This window comes from Convolutriloba macropyga, chromosome 9 (assembly GCF_964194025.1).
Source record: "Convolutriloba macropyga chromosome 9, txConMacr16.3, whole genome shotgun sequence".
In the NCBI taxonomy this organism is placed as follows: Eukaryota; Metazoa; Xenacoelomorpha; order Acoela; family Convolutidae; genus Convolutriloba; species Convolutriloba macropyga.
In genome coordinates, this window is record NC_134476.1 from 14,834,013 (window position 1) to 14,849,202 (window position 15,190).

Consider the following 15,190-nt stretch of genomic DNA (forward strand, 5'->3'; position numbering starts at 1 on the left):
TGCCCACAACCAAACATACTGTATTTCATCCGTCAGTTAATGATATCGAGGTTCTGTTTAATTTTTTTCGTTAAGTGACAGAAAAGTTTTAGTTAACTATGTTTCCTAATTAGGAGTATGAGCACAGACAATTGCTGTTTCTGAGCATGCCTTTTAAGAGAGCAAAAGGTGCGCATTTGGGCTACGAATTACAGAGTCTGGATCCCTTTCTGATACATAGAATTTTCGACAGATGCGTTTCGACAGGTGCAACGCATAGAACTTCCAGACAGATGCGTTCGATCTGTTAGATTTTTAGATGAGTTCGATCAGTGATCATTTCCTAAATAGGGGTAGGTAGCAATAAAAGTTTTCTTGGTTAACTAATATTAATTGTGGTTTGATTTAAGTCCATTATCTGCTCACTGATTTGAACATCATTTCCCATTTGAGTTGTTCTGGCCTGTTTGCCAGCTCCAATACTTCCTTTTCGTGATTTTTATAAATTCCTCATTGGGTGAGTTGTTAGCAATCTGCTGTTGAATTATTTTTCTCTTTGTGCGTAAATTATCAAGGAATCTATAATTCTGTCGTCAGAGATTAATTTGGTTAGGAATGGGTGATGTTGATATAACTTGGATAAAAAATTGGAAACAAATCACTTAAGCTTGTAAATAAATGTCTTCCCAAGTAGAACTTAACCAGCACTCGTTATCAATGATTTCTATCCCTGTGCATTAGTCTTAATTCAATCAAGTAAGAACCCAACTCATCGAGAAAACACTCTACTGAATGTTTTTTTTTGGTGGGGGGGGGGGGGGGGGGGGGAGGGGGAGGGGGAGGGGGAGGGGGAGGGGCGCGTATTAGAATTTATATGAATCTATATTAAAACTCACTCTAACCGTAACCCGCAGATATAAGTTTGTTGAACCAATACGATATGAATCCCACTGGTGACTTTCGCAATGAAGGGCATCCAAGGGGCTTCCCCTCCTGAAATTCGGCATTGGGTTCTTCATCATTCGTCGTTTTCTTATCTGACTTGGGACTATTCTGGTTGGTCTCAAAATTCTCGGCAAAAACGTCGTCAATTAACTCGGGAGATCTCTGGACGCCTGGCGACGAGCAAGAGCCATGTCTGGACGTTGATCCGAAGTCTTTGGAATCACGGGTTAATCCCGCGGTTGATTTCAGCGCCTTAATCTGACTGACTCCTGCTCGATTCTGCGCGTTTTTGATTCCGCGCACTGATTTAGTGCCTGAAATGCGCATTTTGAGTTTTTTCTCGGTGTCAAGAAAAATAAAGCTATGTAAAAGATGAAAAATACGAAATTTGTTTGTTTGTGAAATCAATTGAAAACAGCGATCAATAATTCAATAGTTGAGATTGTTTTTGCTGGGAAAACAAGGAAATATAACCTTTAAAAGTGAAAAGCCGCGCAAACAAACAAATATTGACTGATGTAAAATAGCTGCATTGAAATTACTTCAAAAACTGATTTTGTTCTGATTTATTTAAAAGGTCAATTTTGCTAGTTATAATTTAAGGAGAGTGTCGGATTCGAACTCTGAACCTTTAGGTTGCAAAGTCATGTACCTGCAGTTCCTCGGACAGATGAATTCACCGATACCGAAGACGCCATTAGCTCTTCAGATTTAATAACTAGTCAATAACAAATTTAGTTATCAATAAAAAATCAGGCCTGGTTATAGTTTTTCTGTTATAGCGTGTCCCATAAAGTTGAAATAAGCGAACGTTTCAAAAGCCACAGGTTAGAGTTCAAAGGTCGAGATGCAATTTTTTCTGCATCTGTCAAATTCAGAGATGCAGAAAAAATTGATAAATGAAAGCTTAATGGAGAAAACGTTGACATTGAAATGAGCACATTGCTGTTCAATTGCACGTTTTTGGCGTTTTTCGAACGTTCACTTATTTCAACTTTATGGGACAGACTATATTTTGATATTTGTTCTGAATTTTTGTCTGTCCCATAAAGTTGAAGTAAGCGAACGTTCGAAAAACGCGAAAAACGTGCAACTGAGCATCAATGTTGTCATTTGAATGTCAGCGTTTTTTCCATTAAGCTTTCAGCTTTCATTCATTAATTTTTTCTAAGTGTTGTAAAATTGAACTTTAAACTTTGAACTCTAACCTGTGGATTTTGAAACGTTCGCCTATTGCAACTTTATGGGACACGATATATAGCGCGTCCCATAAAGTTGAAATAAGCGAACGTTTCAAACGCCACATGTTTGAGTTCAAAGTTCAAAGTTCAATTTTTAAAACATGTAGAAAAATTTGATGAATGAAAGCTTAATGGACAAAACGTTGACATTCAAATGACCACATTGATGCTCAATTGCATGTTTTCGTTGTTTTCGAACGTTCGATTATTTCAACTTTATGGGACAGACTATAGTTAGTCTCATAAAACTGTAACACTATCGAACGTTTCAAAGGTCAAAGATCAACTTTAAAACTTGCAGAGGCCAGCACCTTGTTTGTTCATTTGCATGCCAGGATTTTTCGAACGTTCCACTGAGTTGCGACTTCATGGGACTAACTAGCGTCGAACGTTTCAAAAGCCACAGGTTAGAGTTCAAAGTTCAAAGTTTAATTTTAAAACATTTAGAAAAAATTGATGAATGAAAGCTTAATGTGTAAAAAACGTTGGCATTCAAATGACAACATTGATGCTCAGTTGCACGTTTTTGGCGTTTTTCGAACGTTCGCTTATTTCAACTTTATGGGACACACTATATAAAATTTATGGCAGAACAATGACCAATTGAATCAATTTTTTGAAAATCTACTTCGAAACAGCAATTCACAACTAGTAATAGTCAGCTGTAACTTAGGTAAGAAGCAAACTTATAAATTGAATCTGGTAACACTTTGAGAAGGCCGGTTCTTGTTAGTTATAATAGTTATAAATGGAACAGGGTTGAGATAACTAGTTATTACCTCTGTTGAGAGGCTTAACCGTTACGCGTTTGCCACATTTTGGTAAAGACCCGTGAAAACCCAGCAAAGGGTATAAATATTTGAAGGAATGAATAAAATTACCTGAACTGAAAGTGAATATGCGTGTCAGTGTGTTAGAAAACCCAACAAAACAAAGTTTGTTCAGGTTCCTTTGTTAATTCTAAAACACTTCCCGCTGCGGGACCCCCGTGACAATCCAATAACATTACCCCCCCCCCCCCCAGTACGGACTCAACCGCCACCCACCCCGAAAGTAACCCCCCCCCCCCCCCTCGCTCCTCTCCCTAATTCCCAATCTACAAATTTCAACATTGCAAAGGGGTTATATTCCTCTGTTTTTTGAGAACGGCGGGTTTGGGGGGGGGCTTTAAATTTTAAAGGTAATGTGGTCTCTAACCATTCATGTTTTCGTTTTAACGAAATTAAAGGAATTGATAGCCGCCTAATGGCATTTTCTAGAATTGTTTGTTTGTATTGACTGACCCTGTTGCCTGGTTTTAGATTCAAATCCCGATCCATAGAGAAGTAGGATTGAGGGCGCGTGAGGGAGGGGGAAGCTTCAAAAAGGAAAATGATGAAAATAAACCCAATTTAGTAAATTATCAGACGAGATCGGTATATTACGATCGGTTAAACTATTGTAAAATGGGGGGGGGGGGGGGTCGCATTCAACTATTATTTTTTGCTATAAAATTGTTCAATGTATTAAAATCGTGTAAAACCTGTTTTAAGGCGGATAACAATCCTGAATCAGAAAGAAGTTGACAAATATCAAAATGGCCCAATATTAAATTTGTAAAAAGACAAATATCTAACAAACGTGGAAATTGAAAGATGATTTATTACTGCGCATTAATTACAGATTCTTCAAATAAACACTTATTCCATTTTTCTCGAGAAAACTTTCAATGAGCTTCTGAATGGTTCAATTTGAAAAATTATGAAAATATGTGTTAAATTATGCAACGCAAGTATCAGCACAAAACTGAACAATAAGCTCATATTTGTCAAAAAAGTGTGAAACAAAAAAGATTTGTTCAAATCGCTGTATAAGTAGCTTTTATGTGCATATCAACATAAGCAATAATACGTAATCTTCTCATTTTTTAGTCAGTTTGTGACAACAATACTCCAAATCTCATTTCATTTCATTGCGTTTTGAAACAATCAATTGACCTGTCGAATACAAAAGAGAAGAAAGGCTCAATTTGAAAACTCAAATTAAATTGTTTCCGTTTCTGTATGAAGCAATCAAGCTAAATGTTTTGACAGTTGCTCGTTAACTAATGATCCCTATACACCATAATTAGGTCCCGGAGGTAGGTGGCAGAGAAAATCAGCACTGAATCAGTCTAGAGACATTCTGTTTTTTTTTGGATGGCCAGTACTCTGTTCATGCCACAATTTACATTGGCCAGTGCTAATTTTTGAGTCAAATTTATTTCATGAAAAATATTATGTTCAGCTTAACTCCTCAAAAAGGTTTGCATTATATGCGATTTGAACTTCCGCGAGGGCACTTGTAACATTTAATTTGCGTAACATGTCGTAGCCACTAAGCTAAATGGGTTTTGTGGTAATTTCCTACGAACTAGCTGACGTATAAATAGTGTGCATACAATTATAGTAATTACCAGTTAAAAGTTACAAAAATAGGACATTATTCTGCTCAGACTTAACTTGGGGGAATGAGTAATTTTCAGACTATACAGGATAAGTCTAGCCTGGATAAACTCTATGACCTCAAAGTAATCATAATAAAGAAAAACTGCACATTATGTTGATGCATTGTTTCAGAACTTAAATAAGTTTCTACTATAGAAATGTGCTGGTTCAGCGCTGAATTGCCCTGAGACGCAAGTCCAGATGAAAATTAGCAAAAACTACAAATATGTCATGAAATGAAAATTTTTCACGCATCTGACTCGTTTTTTCTTCAAAAAATATCAGTTGAATAGATATGCAAATGCATTGTCAAAATATTATTATTGTGTTACTAATTTAAAGTACGGAAACTTAAATACAGCTGAATTAAATCTCCCGGAAAAAGTTGGAAATAAAGTTTTAACTATAGTGATTGCCAACTATAGTGACTGCAATGCCAGACAGTAATGTAGTTCAAGATTTTTCCAAACGACCAAACTATTCATATCCACGCGAACCGTAATTTGATACACATTGATACGAAGCGTACTTAAACATGATAAATCTTGCCAAGATCTTGAGATTGTACCTACTATGAAAATATCAAGATTTTTACGAACTTGCAAGTTCTTTGCATTGGAGCAAGAACCGAGATCTTCAAGAAACCGAGAAAGCAAAATCATGACTTAGCAAGATATACTAAGTTGTAAAAAACAAAAAACACCTTGAAACAAAACAAGAGTTAACATGAATTCATATTATTATGCTCCAGTTATCAAGATTTATCAAAAATTGTCAAGAATTATCAAATATCATTAAGAATTCTTGGAAACCTCAGCTCCCGTTAGTAAATCAACCATCAATGAAGTCTAATTTTTACCCAGAATATTTAAATTTATACGTGGATGCAAGCTCGGTATGTACACAGGACACACCATAAACAGAACAGCCACCGGGAAGCCCCCACTAAGTTCCCAAAGTCCTAAATATCAAACATTAATTAACATCACAGTTGGACAATACTGAAAGAAAAATTAATTATTTTTTTCGAGCAACAACTAAGCTTTTTTAGTAAATACAGTACACTAGACACAGCAGAAGTTGAGTTTTTCTATTATTAAATTTTTAAAAATCTTTTTCAACTCCGTTTTCGCGGAAATTTACTAAAAAGCACAATTCACACAGCATGTATCAAAACAGTGGAACATACAAAAACCAACAAAATAAAAATGTATCTCTCACTTTCTTTCTACTAGCGAAAAAAGAATTTGAGAGCAACTTGAAGTAAAATGATATGATGACGAAGCAAAAAAGAAGTTATTAAAATTGAGACATTTCCTGCTCTCTATTTTTGGGGTTATGGTTTGGATTATGGTTCGGCTTAAAATTGTCACTGTTTCAGTTTAAACTTGCTTTGTACTTCGAGTTCACAAGACTTTGTTTTTTTTTCTTGAGACGGTATACATCGATCAGCAATTGGACATAACCAATAGTATTACCACGATTTGCCGGGATTTTGTATAGAGCTATCAAGATGTCATCAGCAGAAGATTACACCAAGATTTAATCAAGATTTACAGTGAAATGTTGGTATTTAAAGCTCTTGCAAGATGTTTCCAGTTTTGCAAGAAAGGTCAAGATCATGCATGTCTTTTCAAGGTGTATCAAGTTTCGGTTAACTATAGTGATTCTTAAAATGTAAAATTTGAGTTTTTTGTTAGGATTATGAATTTTGAACTTACATTTTATGTATTAAAGAAGTTATTACGAAACAGACTGGCTGTCCTAGTCTTCAATGACCACTGATAACACCAGCCCAGACCAAAAAATGTAGACCGTAGTTTCGCTAGCTCCTTGCTCATTTGTAATTATCTGATATTCAGAAATTCGTCAAAAAATCACGATCAAAATTTTGCGCTACAAAGTCTCAGAGCTTCACAGGGTGACAACACCAAATTAGAAATATTGAGATATACTAATTATAAATTTTTATCAGGGTACGTCTTTTAGTCAATCATCAAACCAACCAAAAAGACTACTCAAAAATTTTTGTCACGATAAACATTGCAGTCGTCATCGTCTTAGCCATGCTCGAAACCACCACCAATTTGGAGGAATTGCGTTCACTGCAAAGGAAACAAAGAACAGTGAACCCGGAAGTCTATCCGGAAGTTTAGCTCAAAAAACGAAAAACTCAAAAAATTAGAAATTTATGTATTATCGCTGAAGAAGACAAAGTTCGATGCAGCAAGAGGAGAAAAATCGCAAGATACAGAGACCCAAATCGCTTCGCATTAAAAAGAATTTGTTACTAGGGTTTAAATAAGATCGCGGTTTCTGATATTGACATCGATAAATTTTTGACCTCAAATTTATATTCTACCACGCAAATTTTGTAAACCTTGATTATTTTCCAAAATTGAGATAGTCGTGAGATAAAAATCATGCAATCAAAAAGGCACGTAAACTCAGTAACAAGTTGAAATCTTACTCCGTTTCCAGAGAAACTCATGAAAACGATAACCACAGAGCAGCTCCACTGACCAGACACCGGATCTCGCCTTTCTTTTTTGTTGCTACTCAAAAAAACAGGAGTAACCTTGCTAATGGGAGTTATCTAACCGCGGTGATCCTGGGACATCACAAAGAGAATTAGGACGCTACAATAAGAAATGACGCTACTGCAAAAAGGGATTGGAGTCACCTAAACTATTACGAGCGCACAGCATCAAAGAGAGGTCATAGCAGAGGTCACAAATACAGGCAGCAACCAGAGACGGGGAGAAGTGTTTGGACGCTTTTGGTTATGGAAAACTTGGGGCATGTCTTGCAGGTCTCCCATATAAGCAACATTTCTTGCAGGAAAACGTAATTAACATGGGACCGCTACCGCATGTCAGAAGCAACATTGAAGACAAATATTCTCTCACCTCTACCATTTTTTTTTATTTTTAGAGACTTTTACAAAGTTCAGGTTTGTATGTTGAGAGCTAATGCCACTCTCCAGACTAAGAATGGGACACAAAGAAGACGACGACTTCAAGCAATTAGGAAAAGGCTTCTGAGAGATTGAACACCACATAGAAGTGGAAGAAAAACAAAGACGAATTGGAAATCAAAGATTTCGTTTGGAAATTTGACGAGTGGACTCCACAAGGAACATGGACGTTCACTATCTCTCTCGACCAGCACATGTTTTTTCCGAAACCAAACAACAAAAATTAGTTAAGCTTTTAAAATGTTTTCGACATCAACAATTAGTTGCGCCTATAAGTTGTATATCTTGATTGCTTCCACTTATCGGTAAAAAAAGTAAAACTCAAATCAGTTGTAACATAAAAATCAAGAAGACAAAAATGCAGATTAAGTCAGAAATAAAATTGAATTCTGGCTAAGTTTCCAGAGATACTCAGCACACCAGAAAAGGACAGGCAAAAAGCAGATTCTCCAACCAGACTGAAGATTCGTTGAATTTTCGCACAATGCTGTGCATCTGCTGCGTGGAAACGTACTTCCGTTAAACTTTGAGAAAATTGTGTTCAATTGCGATAGTTCGCTGCAAGCGTTTTGGAGCGTTCAGTGCTATTGTCTCACATTGACTTTTTTGCCGAGAGTTACTTCTCTGACCAGAAGCAATCAAAGCTCTACTAAACTTAATTTTAGTTAGTCCAGCCTGATCACCTCAATTAAACTTGAGCTAGTGAGTATAGAAGTTTTTATGAGTCAGAAAAGACGCCCGACATAGAAATCTCATCGACCTAGAAATCTCACCGACATAGAAATCTTGACTGAACGGCGAGAAATTTGAGCAATAAAGATAAAAAATATAACCTGTAGGGTACCAAAAATGCTCCAAGAGTTGTTCAAAATTGAGTTTTTAACTATTATCACCTAAATTATAACAATAAGGCAGGTAAGTAGGTGTGGTGTAAGTAGTTTGGATGGCTAGGGTGAATTATTTTGTAATCAACATCTCTCGAAATGAGCTTTTGACTTTGAATATTACCAAAAATTCCAAATTACTATAGATTAAAACTAAGTTGCTCTTAGGTTCATATAATCAAAAATCGAAATGTCTCTTGTTGTGAATATTGTTTTTTTAGAACGTTGAGTTTCAAAAAGGTCAATGTTCGAAATAAGAGAAATCAAAATTCAGGTCATGAAAAAACTTGCCAAAAAATATTATGGGTAAAATAAGGGAAACGACTCAAGGAATTGTGCAATTAAAACGCTTAACTAATGTCACCCTAATCAAATAAATTTAAGAAAGAGAAAACAACAAAAAAACGAATTTTAACTGTCTAATATAGCAACACTAGATGTTTTTTTTATTTTTTTTTTGTTTTTTGGTATATTGGTGTAGGTAGGTGTCAATGGGGCAGGAGAAGGAATGGTGTTAGGTGGGGGTGGGTTGGAGTTAAATGTCCAAAATGGTAGGTGGTTGGGTGCGATAGATAGATTGTTGCATTACGATGCAGAGGTATACTCCAAAAATTCAGCCTTAGTAAAATTGGCTCAAAATTTAGTTACATACAATAAACAAATTTAGATGACATCCTTTGTATCTTACTTTTCGCAAAAGGGGTTCCGCCAATTTTGCGAAATAAAAGAATATTCGGTGCGAAAAGTAGGTAACAAATCTTGTTGAATGTTTCCGCTCAATTTTGGTATCTATTATTCGCATTCAAAGTATCTCTAATCCGCAATTGAGCCTAATTAAATGTGCTCATTTTGAGCATGCACAAGTGGTTTAATACTTTGTAATAAACAATGAAGATTTTATTGAAGCTTTTAATTGAATCTTTTAATTGAAACTTTTAATTTAAGGCTTTAAATTGATTTAAATACCAACTTTAAAGACAAAGTAATTCCCCGGACCGTTTCAGCCTCTGATCATCTGGTCACTTAATTGCTGAGCATAACATCAAACGATCACACAAATCCAATCCAACTTCATTGACTCTATTAACAGGGAATGACAATTCTGTAATCAGTATTTCTGTATCAAAAAACTACCAATATTGCTTAATGGCTTAATGTCTTAATGTTATAAACTGCCATAGATTGTGTATATATGAATTTATTATTTGTGTGATTTATTTATAGAGAGTAGAGAGAGAGAGAGATAGGGAGCGAGAGGGATAGGGAGGGAGAGAGAGAGAGTGCGCGCAGAATGGAGGGATTTTTCGAAAAAAAACCGACAAACTCCAACTTCAACGGAGGAAATTCTCACTTTTTACGCGGATGCAGTGTGTCTAAACTAATAGTAAATATAGCTCAGTAAATTTTTCAGAGGAAAATAATTTTAGAGAAAGAGAGATAGCGCGTCAAAATGGAGGGATTTTTCGGAAAAAAAAACAAAATTCGACAAACTCCAACTTCAACGGAGAAATTTTTCACTTTTCACACGGATGCAGTGTGTCTTAATTAATAGTAAAGATAGCTCAGTAAATTCTTCAGAGGATAATAATTTTAGAGCAAGAGAGAGAGAGAGAGAGAGAGAGAGAGAGAGACAGAGAGAGAGAGAGAGAGCGAACAAAATGGTGGAATTTTTCCGAAAAAAAAATAAAATTCGACACTCCAACTTCAACGGAGAAATTTTTTACTTTTCACACGGAATCAGTGTGTCTAAACTAATAGTAAAAATAGAAGAAAATAATTTTAGAGGAATAGAGAGAAAGAGAGAGGGAGAACAAAATGGAGGGATTTTTCAGAAAAAAATAAATAGGCCTGTAAACTTGTAAATGGACCCAAATACGAAATTGTCTTTTTGCCATTACTTTCTTAAAGATCAAGTTTGAGGCATATTTTGGCAGTAATTTAAGAGAGGGTCTGCACGGGTACCTTGTTTTTTATGGACCTTGTGTTTAATCGTCTCCCTCTCCCACCTACTCAACCACCCGCACCTACAAACCTGTAAAGTGGGAGTGGCCGAATCTATTTTCACTGGTCAAATCTATTTTAATTGGCCAAATTTATTTTCACTGGTCGAATCTATTTTGTAACATTTATGGTGTACGTCCCAGTGCCACAAAAATTGATTTTTTTCCGAATAATCCCTCTCTGAAAAAAAGGCTTTATTTGTCAATGTGGGAGTGGCCGAAATTTTTTTCACTGATCAAATCTATTTTCAATGGCCAGAAAAGGCTTTGTTTGTCAATGTGGGAGTAACCAAATCGATTTTCACTGGTGAAATCTCAAAACCGAAAATGGTGTCTTCCGAAGTGCAAGCAGCTTTAATTCTTTTTGAATTAAGGTAAAAGATTCGATGCGCTACTTTCTATTCTTACTTTTTTTACTTCTCAGTATAATCAGCATTTAGATAATTTCTCATTTTTCTTCACAGACTAGTCATAAACACGCAAGCTCAATTAATGGTTCCTTTTAACAAAAGTAGTAATTAAGCTTTAATAATCACTTTTATGCTCAAAGCGCATTAAATTAGGCTTAATTGCGGATTATATGCGAAATCTAGCTACATTGCGTGCGAAAAATTGATACGTAAATTGAGCGGATGCTTGATACAACTCGCGCGAAAAATAGTTTATTATGTTTGTACTTGTATTTTGCGGCTAAAATTCGGACAATTTTGCGAACACGGGATACGATATTTCCTTCCATTTTGCCGGTTTCTGCTAAAGTAGCTATTTTCCGCAATATTGTACCACTTACAATGTATTAACATAGTAAAAACGAACACGAGATACACACATCGGGCATATCTGCCCGTGATGATTTGGGTATACCTCTGCATCGTAATGTGGTCAACAGGTTTGGCGGACAACAGGTTTGGCGGACAACAGGTTTGGCGGACAACAGGTTTGGCGGCAGTGATAGGTAGATGGGGTATTGGTATGTTGTAGAGGGGTAGATAGATGTGGTGCAGTTCCGTTGAGGGAATGGGGAATGAGTAGCGGGGGTGTATTTTTTGGAGGTGAGAAGGAACAATTATGAATTCAGAACTTTAAAAATGAGCTTTGACCATGAAAAATAGCAACAGCACTCAAGAACTATGCACTAAAAACTAAGATACTGCTAAAGCAAATGATTGAAAACAAAAGTCCACAATCTAGACTGAGAGAGAGAATGCGTGATCGCCTGAGAGAGGAGATGAGATCGAGATAGAAGGTGAAAGCGATTGAGATAGATAGGGAGAGAGCCAGAAAAAAGAAATTGCTTGTCAAAAATTACAGGGTTGATGGTCGATTGCAGACAATATCCTTACACATTATAAGCAGTTTCATCGCTTTTGATTTCATAATTATGAGGCACTCTTTTATCAATTTTGGTTCTTTTCAACACTTGATATCAATTTTCAACAAAAAACAACAGTGAATTGTGTAGGAAAAAATTGGACATTTTGGCCTGACCACAGAACTGTAAAAACTTGCGGTCATACATACATGTCTCGGAAAAACATTTTTGACCCGTCTGTGTAGAAAAAAACCATAGTATCTTTTTCGTTACATCTGATAGACAGCGCAGTGGTCAGCGCGAAAATTCTCCTGTATTTAATAATAAAAAATCTGATTAGAATTGCGTTGTCTTTAAACAAGCGTCAGTTATTATTAGACTGTATAGACATCAAATCCAACATTTTTTTGATAACCAATCAACTGTCGGTCTTTAAAATATCTTCAGCTAAAAATCAGATTCAAACTCTATGGCCGCAATTAAGAGAAACCCACGGTAGTTTAATTTGAGAAGGAATGTTGTCGGGTTTTCCCTATTCTCGGGGTTTGTGTTTTCATTCAATAACAGAATATCTTTGATATCTAATGCTTTTTCATCCAAATACTAGGCATAGTTTTTAATGGAACCAGTTTTGAAAGCATTTGAAATCTGTTTTATCGGCGTCTTTATGATACACGTGAAAAGCTGGTGTATGCAGTTTGCTCATAGAAGACACTTTAAAGGTAGGAAATTCTTTAAAGGTAGGAAGAAAAGTGAACGAATTCTAACGGCTATAACGAAAATTTTTTTAGGCTGCAATGCAGCGTCAAATATGGTCCATTTATGGTAGAAATTTATTTGCAAAACTTCTCATTATCTTCATTTGTTTAAATAAACAAACACATTGCAAGATTGACACCCAATTCAATTTCTGTGTTTAAACTTAAATTTATCCAATAATTATGTTGCAAAAAGTCTCTTGAAATCTTATTGGGAAAGTGACTGAACTATTGTAGAGCTGAAACTAAAATGAGAACATTTTCACGTTCAAGATGTTTAAGGGCATCAAAAAACTGATTTGATGCTGAGCTTAAAGAAAAACTTTGAAACAAAAACATCATCAATTGTTTTAGAAATGGCTCTGATAATCGATTCTTTTTGTTTGTCTCAGACGGTTTGCTTCTGTAACTTTTGCTGTAGAAGCTTTTAATATCAAAAATTTATATGTTCAACATCATTTGATCACACTTGTTTCGATAATTCAGAACATTTTTGATGTTATAATATAGGCAATTAACGTTACGTTACCAGAGCCGAGTTTCCACATTAAAGAAATGCGTAAAATTTTAAACAAATGTTTACAAACGAGTAATTGAGTTGCACTTTGAAATGTAAAAACAAGGGACAGGGCATTTCAAATCGGATTTCGCGTACCTTCTTATATCTTCCGCCTTTGGGCATTTATTGTTCCGGATCCGTTTAGTGGGTGCAAGAACTATGTGTTAAATTTTGCTTCCTTTTTGTTTAGGCAGTTTGAGTGATCGATCTTTTATTATAGAAAGATTTTAGTGGATATTGGAAAACGAACTAGGCGTACAATTGAAAAATCAAAAGAATTTTTTAATTGCGGCTTTTTCGACAAGTTATAGCTTCAACATTTTTTGAACATTTGAGATTCAAAAATAGTTTTGATCATTTTTCCGGTACAGTTCAACCGGGTAACCGTTTGACCAATCGCAAGGCCTTTGCAGATTTTTAATTATAAAGTGGTTAGATTAATTTGGAGCCATCTATTTTTTCGGTTTTTGCGACCTTTTAACATCAATGATGAGAGTTGGAGAAGTGATTATGAATAGCAAGCGGACTAAAAGAATGAGTACTTCAAAAGGCCAAAATTTTCTTCAATTTGCTTTTGACGCTGAGAGTGAAAATTTGCTCAAAATAGTTTTCGATCAATATTATTTTTTCAAGAGCGGCAGTTTGGCTGTTTGGCTGTTGTTTAAGCAGGTTTTCGCTTGGTTTTTTGCACACACTTTGAAGACTAAAACATGTCTTCTTTTGGTTTATGCATGCCATTCTGTGAGTCGTTCGGTTGTTTTCATGCCAACAGCAAAATTTCTTCATGACACTGACTCTATATGTTTTCAGATAACATTGGTTGTTTTTTTTTAAAGTTATACTGGTATTTGTTGTAATTCTTTGGTTGTCTTGTCTCGTATTTTTATGTAAGAAAAATCACATCGATAGTTTAGAAAGCATAGCTATCCGTATATAAAGTTTGCTTTGTACAGCTTAATTTCTTTTATGATTTATGGTCTTGTAAAAAATTAACAGTCTTTAAGCTCTTCCTGTATTTCTTTATACGTTTTGAGGTCTGATTAATAAAATTGGTCAGCGTGACGAGAAATGGTTTTTTATGGAAACATAATTGAAATTTTATAGGCGTTGGATTCCAAAGTTTTTTATGACATCATAACTCTGTTTCTGTTAAATTTAGTAAAATTTTGAGTTTTGCCTCTATTTTTTATTATTTTTGTCTTCTTATTTATAAATCGTTACAATGAGGGATGCCAACGGGCTTTCTATTGAAGCAAAAGTGACATTATTTAATATTTTGAGACAATAAATTTTGATACTGTGGCCTCGAAATAATGTAGTGTGGTCTTTCCTGTGTGTACTTTTTTCTCCTTTTTCTTTTTCTGGTGTTCTTACTACTGGTGCATGTAAATGAAAAGGTTTTTGCGCTCTTTAGAGAGCCAATATTTCACTCTCATTTTGTCTCAAAGCAATCCTTTTTGCACTTCCGATCTTTAAAATCGTTAACGATTGAAAAATGTAAGTACTTTTTGAGTATAACCTTTTCGTGGAGACATTAGTCTCTTCAATATCATCTTCCAGATACTTTCCAGTTGATGGAAATGAATTTCTGGATGTCTGGATTTGATTTTCATCTCAAGATATTCATCTCGATACTGGCTTAAGCACACCCTTGAGTTTTAAAATTTGTCCGTTTCCTTTCCAGCTCTTTATTCGAAAAAGTAAAAGTTGTCATTAGATTTCTTCTGCTGTTTTCGTGCCTGAGAGATTTCATCTGTACCTGGTTTTTTTCTGACTAGAACTTTATGGTTTATTGAGACCCTTTAATTTATAAAAACTTGCTTTCTTTTGTTACCATTTAGTTGCGCTGTTGTCATTTTCATCCAAAAAATACTTGAGAGCTGAGAGGATGTTTGCTATTTCAAAGTTTTAAATACCGTGAAATGGTAGTTGATTTTTTACTCCCGCTGTGTTTTATTACGAAGATCCGTTTTCTTTAATTTTGACGGCACTAGTTTTCAAAAAACTTCTCTTTTAGTTGTTTTTTTGTTGTTTTCTTTAATTTTTCTTTACAAAATACTATTGTCTCTA

The 15,190-nt window shown here is 35.2% G+C and overlaps 1 protein-coding gene across 2 annotated transcripts in view; it reads right to left on the bottom strand.

Annotated features, from left to right (window-relative positions):
* The window catches only part of LOC142346064 (Kv channel-interacting protein 4-like), a 35,035-nt gene that overhangs the window by 14,962 nt on the left and 4,883 nt on the right, over nt 1-15,190 (bottom strand). Inside the window, exons 1-2 of one of the 2 annotated variants that reach the window (XM_075398558.1) lie at nt 1,577-1,791; nt 882-1,238 (exon numbers count right to left, since the gene is read on the bottom strand). In XM_075398558.1, the coding sequence (XP_075254673.1) occupies nt 882-1,238; nt 1,577-1,622 (403 nt within the window). In that variant the 5' untranslated portion in view covers nt 1,623-1,791. Of the gene's footprint in view, nt 1-881; nt 1,239-1,576; nt 1,792-15,190 lie in introns of those variants that run through there. The other variant, XM_075398557.1, reaches the window with a different exon arrangement.